This window comes from Somniosus microcephalus, chromosome 6, assembly GCF_052327205.1.
Source record: "Somniosus microcephalus isolate GS21.2 chromosome 6, FLI_Smic_1.0, whole genome shotgun sequence".
NCBI lineage: Eukaryota > Metazoa > Chordata > Chondrichthyes > Squaliformes > Somniosidae > Somniosus > Somniosus microcephalus.
Genome location: NC_140992.1, coordinates 224967146 through 224979741, shown reverse-complemented (window position 1 = coordinate 224979741; position 12596 = coordinate 224967146). Strand labels below are relative to the sequence as shown.

The 12596-nt window shown below is 48.2% G+C and overlaps 1 protein-coding gene across 2 annotated transcripts in view; it reads left to right on the top strand.

Moving 5' to 3' along the window:
* The window catches only part of LOC147116489 (uncharacterized), a 105717-nt gene that overhangs the window by 49865 nt on the left and 43256 nt on the right, over positions 1–12596 (top strand). Inside the window, exon 1 of one of the 2 annotated variants that reach the window (XM_085991494.1) lies at positions 3651–3834. The exons of the other annotated variant lie outside the window; for it this stretch is intronic. Within the exon in view, the coding sequence (XP_085847620.1) occupies positions 3748–3834 (87 nt within the window). The 5' untranslated portion in view covers positions 3651–3747. Of the gene's footprint in view, positions 1–3650; positions 3835–12596 lie in introns of those variants that run through there. 2 annotated transcript variants of the gene reach the window in all.

Below are 12596 nucleotides of genomic sequence, written 5' to 3'. Positions count from 1 at the left end.
CCGCTGCGCGCAGAGCCACTTGCGCCATCGTGATATTCAGTTTCAGCGCCCCAAATGGAAGCCGGCCGCTAAACAAGGCTTTAGGCGCCCTGCTTGGGGCGCTGAAACTGAATTTCGGCGCGCAAAGTGCTGCAGCGCCACCCACTGCGGCACGGCAGGCTGCGGTACTGCAGGCCTTCCTCCCACTGTTAAGGGGGAGGTGCCTGCAACAGCGCGATCCCCGCTCGCGAGTGCCGGCAAATGAGCCCGGCACCAAGGAGAAGTGCCGGGCTCTCGGGAAACAGCCGGCAATGCCGCGGGGGGCGGGGGTGGAGGAGGCCGGGGACGGAGTTGCGGGCAGGCGGCCGCCGAAAAACCGGCCGGCCGCACCTCCACCTTAACTCGCCCCACTACGGCCACAGGTAGGCTCCTGTGTACCGGTCGCTATTTGCGGCCGGCGCGGAAGAGGCGGCCGCGACCTAATATGGCGCTCGGGGCGGTAGCGGGGCGCTGCGCACACCGATGACATCATCGGTGGTGGCGCAGCGCTACAGGCTAATGCCGCCATTAGCGCCCCGCTAAATATCGCGGTGGTTGTGGCCAGTGGCGCTAAAGCCTCTGAGTGGCCTCTTTGGGCGCAAACTGGTGGCGCAAACAACTGAATTTCTAGGCCTATGTTCCCTGGGAGATTATTTGAGTCCTCCTTTGTGAAGACAGAACCAAAGTATGTATTTAATTGGTCTCCCTTTCTTTGTTCCCCATTATAAATTCCCCTGATTCTGAATGCAAGGGACCTATGCTTGACTTCACCAATCTTTTTCTCTTCACATATCTTTAGAAGCTTTTACAGTCAGTTTTTATGTTCCCTGAAAACTTACTCTCATAATCTATTTCCCCCTTCTTAATTAATCCCTTTGTCCTCCTTTGCTGAATCCTAAACTGCTCCCAATCCTCAGGTTTGCTGCTTTTTCTGGCCAATTTATATGTCCTCTCCTTGGATCTTATGCTATCCCTAATTTCCCTTGTTAGCCACAGTTGAGTCACCTTTTTTGTTTTATTTTTATGCCAAACAGGGATGAACAAATTCTGTAGTTCATCCATGCGATCTTTAAATGTTTGCCATTGCCTATCCAACGTCAACCCTTTAAGTAATGTTCCCCAATCCATCCTAGCCAACTCGCGCCTCATACCATCGTAGTTTCCTTTATTTAAATTCAGGACCCTAGTCTCTGAGTCAAATACTTCACTCTCCATCTTAATGAAGAATTCTATCATATTATGATCGCTCCGCCCCAAGAGGCTTCGCACAACAAGATTGCTAATTAATCCTTTCTCATTACATAATACCCAGTCTAAGATGGCCTGATCTCTAGTTGGTTCCTTGACATATTGGTCCAGGAAACCATCCCGTATACACTCCAGGAATTCCTCCTCCACAGTATTGTTACTAATTTGGTTAGCCCAATCTATATGTAGATTAACATCACCCATGATAACTGCAGTGCCTTCATTGCATGCATCTCTAATTTCCCATTTAGTGCCATCCCCAACTTCAGCATTACTGTTTGGGAGTCTGTATACAACTCCCACTAACGTTTTCTGCCCCTTGGTATTTCTCAGCTCTAGCCATACAGATTCTACATCATCAGAGCTAATATCCTTCCTTAGTATTGTGTTAATCGCCTCTTTAACGAGCAATGCTACCCCACCTCCTTTTCCTTTTTGCCTCTCTTTCCTAAATATTGAATACCCCTGGATGTTGAATTCCCAGCCGTGGTCACCCTGGAGCCATGTCTCCGTAATCCCAATTATATCATATCCGTTTACATCTATTTGCACAGCTAATTCATCCAACTTATTACGAATGCTCCTCGCATTAAGACACAAAGCCTTCAGGCTTGTTTTTTTAACACTCTTAGACCTTTTAGAATTATTATTTACTGTGGCCATGTTTGATTTAAACCCTTGATTTCTCTGACTGCCACTTTTGCTTTTCTCCTTCCTGTCTTTTGCTTCTATCCTTGCTTCCCGTTCCTCTGTCTCCCTGCACAGGTTCCCAACCCCCTGCCATTTTAGTTTAAACCCTCCCCAACAGCACTAGCAAACACTCCCCCTAGGACATCGGTCCCGGTCCTGCCCAGGTGCAAACCGTCCAGTTTGTACTGGTCCCACCTCCCCCAGAACCGGTTCCAATGTCCCAGGAATTTGAATCCCTCTCCCTTGCACCATTCCTCTAGCCACATATTCATCTGAAATATCCTTCTATTTCTACTCTGACTAGCACGTGGCACTGGTAGCAATCCTGAGATTACTACCTTTGAGGTCCTATTTTTTAATTTACCTCCTAACTCCCTATATTCTGCTTTTAGGACCTCATCCCGGTTTTTACCTATATTGTTGGTACCTATATGCACCACGACAACTGGCTGTTCACCCTCCCCCTCCAGAATGCCCTGCAGCCGCTCGGAGACATCCTTGACCCTTTCACCAGGGAGGCAACATACCATCCTGGAGTCTCATTTGCGGCCGCAGAAACGCCTATCTATTCCCCTTACAATAGAATCCCCTATCCCTATAGCTCTCCCATTCTTTTTACGCCCATCCTGTGCAGCAGAACCACCCATGGTGCCAGGGAGTTGGCAGCTGCTGCCTTCCCCCGATCAGCCAGCTCCCTCAACAATATCCAAATTGGTATATGTTTGAGGGGGATGGCCACAGGGGACCCCTGCACTACCTGCCTGTGCCTACTATTCTACCTGGTTGTCACCCATTCCCTACCTGCCTGTGCAGCCTTTACCTGCGGTGTGACCAACTCCCTAAACGTGCTATCCACGATGTCCTCAGCATCGCAAATGCTCCAGTATGTATCCATTCGCAGCTCCAGTGCCGCAATGCGGTCTGTCAGTAGCTGCAGCTGGATACAATTCCCGCACACATGGTCGTCAGGGACACAGGAAGTGTCCCTGATTTCCCACATAGCGCAGGAGGAGCATGCCACGGGGCCGAGCTGTCCTGCCATGACTTACCCTTTAATTAATTTAAAATAATTTAAATCAAATCAATACCACTTTTAAAGTAAGTTCTTTAAACAGGAGCCCCTTGGTAATTAATACATTGGGGTGGGATTTGCCCCAGAGTGGCGTTCTCACAGTTACCATTATTAATAATAGTAGTGGGGGGGGCAGGGGCGTGCCTATCTCCACACGCTGTACTAAAGCGTACCCGGCACTTTTCCTTCTCGTTGCTGACTTTAAGAACTTGTGCGTTCTTGCTGTCGATCCAGTCTTTACACATTAACTGTGAAGCTTACCCTAAAATGTTATTTTTTTAAATTCATTCTTGGGATGTGGACGCTGCTGGCACATTGCCTCCTAACACATTGCAGATTGTGTTAACTTGTGTAACATACAGTAACGTGTGTTTCTTACCAGTTTCTGAGTCTGGTTTTCCACTGTTGTTGTAATTTTGTCAGTGGTGGTTGATTGCTCCCTCTTTGGTGGTAAATTTAGGCCAGGAGCAGCATCGGGGTTTAAATCAACTGGCTAACACAAGGGGGCGGATGCCGCATTCCAAAACTGCGAATTAGCAGTTGGAAATGCGCCAGTCTGTGCACCTTCCATCACTGACACCGCACAAAATGCGTAACAGTGGTCTTTCTCCACAACATCGCACCGGCCGGTCACAAAGGGAGAGGGGGCACGTCACAATGGGGCTATTGGAGGAAAGCTGCAACATTTCAGAAGAAGAGAAGGCGGCGGCCAGCGTGGTATGGAAATGGGAGGCTCTTATCCAGACTGGATCGACGGCAAGAACGCACGAGTTCTTAAAGTCAGCAACGAGAGGGAAAAGTGCCGGGTACGTGTGACACTGGAAAGAGACGCTTTAGTACAGCGTGTGGAGATAGGCACGCCCCTGCCCCCCTCCCCTACTATTATTAATAATGGTAACTGCGAGAACGCCCCTCTGGGGCAAATCCCAACCCAATTTATTAATTACCAAGGGGCTCCTGTTTAAAGAACTTACTTTAAAAGTCTCACGTAGGATAGGAAAATAAGGTGAGGAATGATTCTGGGCAACAGGACAACCAGAATTACAACTGCCTGCGTTGCATTCGTGCCTTATTACATCACAATAAGTGTGGCAACAAATAAAAGATCCCCCTTCATCATAATCTGCACCTTCACAAGCTTTTTCTCGTATCCTCCCAGCGTACTCGAAAGGTTTTAACATGCTATATTAAAAATACATTTCAAATAATTACAGCAGTATTGGCAATCGTACATGCAGTTCTCCAGATGCCACCTGATTCTTTTTAGGTATATATTTTTATTTGAGAAAGACTGAATAAAAAAAGTCACCATAGATAGTTGGACCTGCTACTGCTTCCACTTTGGACATAATTACATATATTTGTACTGTGCCTAACATTATTTAGTTTTACAAGATAAACACAATCTAATTTTACAAATGTCTTCCTTTCTCCATCTATCTTTATCGCTAAAGTGCAAGTGGGGTATATAGACTCACGTCACTTGGTTTATTTTTGCATCCAAAGTGTTTTTGGTGCCACATGACTTATCTTTCATAAGAAAAAATAAGCAGTTATTTCTCTGATTTGTGAGAGTTACAGATTTGGGGTTGAGCATACCTCAGCAACTGAACAGGGTCTTCTGGTTTCCAGCCATTTGGCTGGTGCATTTGTTATTTCATTAAATGTTTACAGCATGAACAATGACTCACCCATTTTTATCGCTAATCCTTTTTTTGTTCTGGTACTATGGATATGTATACAATTATATCTGTAACGTGTTAGCCCTTGGGTGGGTGGATAGTAGCTTAACTTTCTTGTCTCATATGGCCCTGGCTTTGCAGCACAAATGTGAAGACCTGGCACTCACTGATGGATTACAGCGTTTACATTCAGGCTATTCTTGCTTCACGAATCATCAGAAATCTTATTCAAAGATTGATTCCATTTTTTTACTCATTTACTGAAATCTGAGATAGATAGTGTTTGTAAAATTGGCTCTTGAAGTCTGCCTCAATGATTATAACGCTGCCAATACTCGGGCTTCCAAGGTGGGGGGGGCGGGGGGCCAGCAAACAGTGCTTCCTTGAGCTTCAACCACCGCCTCTCCAGGGCAATTAGGGATGGGCAATAAATGCTGGCCTTGCCAGCGATGCCCACGTCCCATAATTGAATATTTAAAAAAAGCTCTCCTTGGTAACCCTCAGTTCTTTCCCCAGTTTTGGGGAAGCTTGGAGTTTTTTGTAAAACACAGTATCACCTTAAGCTTAACCTCTTCATGACTCGATTGCCAATCCTCAACCCAGTGCTTGTATACATCAATTGTTCTCTTACCACTCTGTAAGGGGGTTTCTCTTGCTTGCTCTGGTCTCCTGCCAGGCTTCTTGCAATAATTACCCTTGAGTGGTTCGACCCACTCTTCCCTACGGTTCTAGACCTTGGACTTAGGTGCAGGGAACTGTAGTGCAGAGAAAAACTCAATAGACCAGGTTGAATAGCACAAAATGGATGCTTTTATTAAACAGTTTGCAGCATTATAAAATACATGTCATAAGCACAGATTAAAGCTACTACAAGCATGCACACATCTATGAACTTAACTCTATGGAAATGGGGAACACACGGCACATCGTAAAAGGGGTAACACATTACAACTACCCTTAACCCCCTCCCCTAGACCTAACTAAGTTTCGACTTGAGGAACTTGGGATCATGCTCACCACTTTCAGAATTGCGAAAAGGGTTTCGCAGCCTTTTTGGCACAGCTTTCCGTCGTCACGTGGATTTGGAAACTTCTGGCGCAGCTTGTTTTCCTCTTGGTTCTCCTGCGATGTAGGCAGCCGGTACAGCCTTGGTGAGCGCTCGCCACGGATGAATCCGTTACCGACGTGACTTTAAGAACTGGATGCACATGGGTAAATCCATTACCGATGGGATGTTGAGGCACTGGAGTGCTGGGCCCGGAGTGTCCTTTTTCTCCGGCCTGGATCGTCGTTTTCCCGAGGGTGTCTTCTCCTTCGGCCTGGGTCGTCGATGATCTCCCGACAAAAGTACCTGGGCCACCCTCGTCGTCTTCCCGTCGTGGCCGAGCCTTGCCTGGCTGAACGCCGACCACGTTCCGAAACCGAAGTGCTGCCTTAACCGAAGAGTCTGTCCCGAAGCGTTGAAGAAAATGAAAACCGAAGTGAAGCCCCATAGAAGTTCCGAAGCTACTCCCAAGCGTTGAGCGTACTGATGGACCTTTTCAATCCACAGTTATACCTTTTTGGAACATTCTTATCTCCCACCAGATCATAGTCCTGTCTTTGTAATAATTTTGGCGGGCAGGACTCTCTGCAGGGGTGTTTTGTCTTCATAACGGGAGTCGGTGATAGCTGAACTGGCCTTCCTGGGCCGATAATGTCTTTGCTTTGTCACCGTAACTTGGTTTGTATATTGATCGGTCTGGAGATTGCCCTTGATGGCTGTCAAACGGTTTTCTTTGTACAGTAAATGGGTTTAAGTGTTCGTTCAATTGTCCGCCCATTTCTTGATGGGCCTCATCCTGCTACCCAAATCTGTCCTGTACTTATAATCTAATCAATATGTATACTCAGTTCCCTGAGTTTCGGTTTCCCGAAACTGGTTTTCGCGGGCTTAATGTCCTCAATCCACAAGCCTGTCTGACTTGCAGTAACAGAAATTTAAAGTGTCCCAATAAGCTGGTCACATAATACGGTGGCCATTTTGTATGCCCCCCCCCCCTTTTCTGGGCTTCTTTTAAAACAGTCTTTAAAATCATGGCCTCTTCTGCCCATTGATCCTTATTAATATGAAATCCAATTTTGCGAATCCTACACTCCCCCCTGATGATACTGTAACTTGCTTGGAGTATCATAATTCCGGGTGAGCAAAATTTTCTGTCCTTCCACAATCTAACCATCCCTAGTGTTTACCTATCCATGACCCCACGACACATGCATTTCCCATTTCAGAAAAATCTAGTGTACATTAAGCATCTATAGATGGCAATACCTTGGAGTTAAAAAATCTTACAACTTACTTCCAGGCATGGAGGTGGGCCTTATACCCCTACATCACCTAGTACATACACATTATCAAATAATAATAATCACGTCTAATAAACTTCAATAATAAAATGAAATACATACGAAAATCCAAAAACACATGAATACACATCAAAAAAATAATACAGAGGAGGGAGGGAAACTTTAACTTTATACAGAGCAGCAAAATCTAAATGGGTGTCTCTTCTTCTACCCGCACATAATGCTCCCTCCATTCCCCTCTATTCTCATACTTTTGCGAATGTTTGACCTTTTTACAGTGTACAAACAACGAATCACCTTAAAACTTAAACTAAACTTATGTACAGCGCCGCCCGTCCCCGGGCGGCTTGCCTAATCCCTGATCGGACTGCAGCTCACCGCTCCCTGTGGCGGGGCTGCAGTGACCTGTATCTCTGGTTCCCCACAGCCTTTTGCTGTTAAACGGGGACTGTGCTTTCTTAATGATTTCTGAAGTCGGTGTCTACTGGGAGTGGGTGACTCGGGCCAAGACCTTACAGGCTGAGGCGTTCGGGCTGACCTGCGAGAAGGTACTTTGGGCATGGCTCCCTTAGCGAGTGGGCCTTCGGGTGGGACCTCAGCTCTCGCAGCCCGTGGCTCTTCCACGACAGTAGGCTTCGGCTCCCTTCCCTCAGGCTCCGCCCCTTTGGGATTTGGGCAGGCTCCCTTGGCGAGTGGACCTTTGGGTGGGACTTTGGCTCTCACAGCCCGTGGCTCTTCCACGACTGTGGGCTTCGGCTCCCTCCCCTCAGGCTCCGCCCCTTCGGGAATTGGGTCTGTGGCAGACGGCTCCTCCCCACCTGTCCTTACAGTTGGAGGATCTCTGCCCCCAATTTCTACCTCCCCCACGCTCGAGTCGAGGGCGGAACCTCCGTCCTCCGACGACTCCTCCTCCAGAATCGTGTCGAGGGCGGGACCTTGCTGTTCGGGTCCCTCCTCGTCCGAGTCCCAGGCCATCGGGGAAGCCTCCCAGGTGGGCGGGATGGCTCCTCCCCTCAAGCAGGCTGCAACGCCAGCTTGTGTGGTCTGTGACTCTTTACTTGCCTCAGGCTTATTGCTTTTACTCTCAGACCTGGCTTTCCCTGCTGGTTCTTTTGCACCTGGCTTAAACAGTTTACACTGGTCATGAACCATTTTAAAAACCCTTAGCTGACCCTCTAAACTGCCAGCCCTCGCTGTTAACCTGGCGTTCTCCTCCCTTAAAACCTGCTCAACTAACTTAGCCTCCGCAACCTGGCACCGCAGGTATTCCTCCATTTTACAGGAGGTCTCTTCCTGTGCATGTCTTTCTAGAGGACACAGGTCGACAGGCTGCGCTGGCTCTAGTCAATTGGGCACAACTGTCGGGGTTACGGGAACGACAAGGCCGGTGGTGACAGCCATTTTCCCCTGCGAAATCATCAGAGACCGCATTGTCTCTAAAATCGATTCAATCGCAGTGGGATCCACAACTGCACCAGCTCCTGGTGCTGGGGCAGGAGCTATGGTTTGGTTTTGGGCTGGTGCTGAGGCGGCGGTCTGGGCTTGGGCTGCGGGAAATTTCCCTCTATTATCCTTCCACGGATTTCTACAGTCCTTGCGCCAATGTCCATCCTTCCCGCACCCGTAGCAATTGAGCTTGGCTTGGACAGGGTGATTCCCTTCCTGCCTCCACTCCTTCTTGCTTGGAGCTGCGGGTTTTGCCTCATGCACCTTTCCTTTCTGGGGAGGTGTTTCCTGACTTCTGCTGTTCCTGTAACTTATCATGAGCTGATCAAGTACTAACTCCTCCGTGGAGCGGGGGTTATTGGGGTCAAACCATGTTTTGGCCTGCTCCCTCACCTGTGGCAAGCAATTGGTGACCAGGCACCGGAGCCAATGAGCCCTTTGACCAGCGTCCAGCCCGTCCCGGGCCAGCCCGCCCGGGCAGCTGTGCCGATACACTGGCCACAACCTTCCGGCGAAAACCCGTGGGGGCTCTCCCTCTAGCTGTACCGTCCTACCCAATCGGAGGAACGGACTTCCGTCATCTTCCCCCATAACCTCCAGGACCTCGTCCCGTAAAACCTCATACTCCCTGTGCCCTCTCTTGCTCTCGTCAGAGAGACACTGGAGGATCGAGCTGTCCAGGGAGAACAGCAGCATTCTGGACTGCTCTACCCCGTCGCAGTCATTAACTGCTGCGGTCTGCTCCACGTCCCTAAAATGGATGGAGGGATCTCCTGACTCGGAGAGTTTTGGGATGTGGCTTATCATTGCCCTTAGCTGTTGTGCGCTGTGGGGCATTACGATCTGATTCACGAGGGGTCCGTCCTCGCTATTCGCTTCGTCCGGACCGAGCCTCCGGTGTCGAGCGGGACACATCGGTGCCGGCTTCGACCCTACTACTTGGGGTTGCTCTACCTCAGGAATCTCTTCGACTAACTCCACCGTTTCCTCCCCCGCAACCCAAGACTCATCATAGCTGGGAGGTGCCGAGGGCTCGGTGGTTGGTACCCCAACTGCCTCTCGCGGAATCGGTCTTTTGGATTCCCTGGCTAACTGTAGATGGCTCGCTGGTGGGTTTATGAGACACACCAAGCCATTTGCCTTCGCTAGGGCCGTTCTCAGGTCCTCTAGCTCCCTTTGGCAAGCGCTATGGTCGGCGTTCTCAGACCTATCCTCGATGGCCATCTTGTACGCTGCTCTCGCTCCCAGAATACTTTCCTCCTGTGCCTTTACCTGCTGAGCTAGGCGGACACACCTGTCTCTTATTCTTCCTTCACTGATCTTGGCCTCAGTGACCTGACACTCCAAGTAATCTATCTTGGTCTCATGACGATTGGTTACGGATTGGCGTTCCTGATTCAGCGCGTTGAGCGATGCAATCAGTCTCTTTCCTCCCGCAACCTTTTCCTCTACTTCTGCTAGTAACCCTTTTATCTGGGCCGTCTGTGCTACAACGACTTGGTCCAAAAGCTGGACTTGCTTCTTGTAGCACATCAGCCAGACCGCCTTTTCTACAGATCTTTTGTGCTCTTTGCTTTCTGTCCACTTGATGGCTGCGTCTAGCGGGCGCCTATCTCTTAATAGGTCGGATATCCACTGTTTTGTAAGGTTTACCTTCCCAAAAACATAATCCGCTATCCTCTCATCCATTGCATTTCGACCATTCAAACTTGGATCTACTGCATTGCAATCCTGCTGCCAGACTCCTGCCTGACTCACCATTTTCTGTAAGGGTTTTCCTCGAGAGGTTTCCCTGAGGTTTCTCTCTCTAGAGGCCTCTCTCTCTTGCACAGTAAAACTTTGAGTGGTTCGACCCACTCACCCCTTAGATTCTATAATCTGGACTTAGGTGCAGGAACTGCAATGCAGGGAAGACTCTTGTAGACCAGGTTTGATGAATAAAAATGAAATTTTATTGCAAATGGAAAAATATCAAATCAAATGCAACAAAGACAAGAGTACGGTACATGGGAGGGAAAAACAAATACAAACAAATCATAACGACATTATACTAACTAAGGCAAATATAGGCATCTTATACTCTACAAAGATCATCATGAAATAAAGAAACACATGGAACATCGAGGGACAACAACTCATGTTAATTGTACCCTTAAATCCACCCCCTTATTAAACCTAACTAGATCTGATTGTGAAGGGCCAGAAACATGCTCACCAATCCCACTAGGAAGTGCAAGGTTTTGAAAACGAGGCTGCTGGGGCTGCAACGACTGTCCGATTTTAAACTGTCCTTTTTCTCCGCTCTCTTTGTGACTGTCCGAGCTTGTTGATTCAAGCTTCCTCCAACGTCTTCTCCCAAGCTGTGTCTTCCTCCTCAAGCTGCGTTCCGGGGTGCTGCGTCCTGGTCCTGTGTCTCAACTCGTCCAAGCTGTCCCTGGGGTCGTTGCCCCTGTCGAGTCGTGTCCCGCTGCCGTGTCCTCCAAGCTGCTTGTTCAGCTTGCCTCGAGTGTCGCTTCCAACCCGGTGCTTCTGCTTGTCTCAACTGCTGAAAAGTCTCTTCAGTTATACCTTTCTTCCTGAGGCTTCACTTCCCGCCCAAAAATCAGGTGAGTCTTTGTTTTAACTTTTGGTGGGCTTTGAGCACAGCGGGGCAGTTATTATATTTTAAATCATTTTAAGCGGCTGGTAACAGGCCCATCTCTGGTTTGAAATGGTTTTCATTGTTGTTAATTTCATGCTGATCCTGTTACCGAGCCCTTGGTGTTGTCCTCATGAATATGTTATTGTCTCTTTCGTCTGGGTCAACATTTAGATGGCCTCTGTCTCCAAGCATCTAATCCGTATGCATGCCTGTGGGTCTGGCTTTTTTTTTCCCTCTCAGAAAACAGCTTCCAGAACTTGCTATGGGTTCAATCCACATAGTTGTCTGAGGTTGTGCAGGAACCATTTTAAAGTGTCCCAATAAGCTGGTCACATGATACGGTGGCCATTTTGTATGCCCCTCCCCTTTTCTGGGCTTCTTTTAAAACAGTCTTTAAAATCATGGCCTCTTCTGCCCATTGATCCTTATTAATATGAAATCCAATTTTGCGAATCCTACAACACCCCCCCCCCAAACTTCCAAAACTGCTGTCAACACCTATCCTTAAAACCCACACTGATCCCTGTGTCCTCTCCGACTACTATGCCATTTCTAATCTCTCCTTCCTCTTCCTCTATAAGGTCCTTGAGAATGTCATCAGAGCCCAACTCTACACCCACCTCTCCCACCACATCCTGTTCAAATCTCTTCCATCTACCAACAACACCAAGACTGCCCTGTTCAACAATAACCAAGAATAATAGCCAGCTTGCACTCAAATATTTAGAGAAACTTAGTAAAAAGTTAGAGAGAGATACTTTAATACTTTACAGCTCAAGTGAGAAGTTTCTGGTGCAGCCAAAATCCAGTTGAATCCAGCAAGTGCCACTAACATTGCCAGATGCTCAGTGGCAATGTGCAGAGGCAGGATAGACAACTGTTCCATCAATGCACCACACACATGGTTTTGGAGTACAGATCCGAGTAACAGACTCCTCCACACTACCTAAGACAGCTTGCGATGTTTGGGTGTGTAGAGACAAGCAACTAGTAGGGCTATGGCAGTTCATGCCACGTACATTTTAAAGCAGGCCCGATAGGATGTGATTCCCAAAGCTCCCCAACTCTGCCAGTCAATATGCAGATCCTCCACTCCACAACACTTTTCATCACTCGTGTACAGTACATCACCCAGTGACCCCATTTCTCTGTCACTACCTACATCCTCCAGATGTCTGTCACAGTGCTGCTATTTGCAGGATGTGATTGATCAGTGTGCTGTGGTGCAGCCTTGCCAGTGGAGGATCCCCTCACAGTATATCAACAACTGCAGAGGTATCGTGGAGAATGGTCCAAAGGCACCTGTTCCTCCTCGTCTTCATCATCAGCTTCTTCCTCCTTCGCCTACACAGAAATATAAATGGCTACAGCATCAACAAGGCTTACATTCATCATCCCTGGTGCTTGGCAGATGTGTGTGCTAAGGACATAAGAACATAAGAAATAGGAGCAG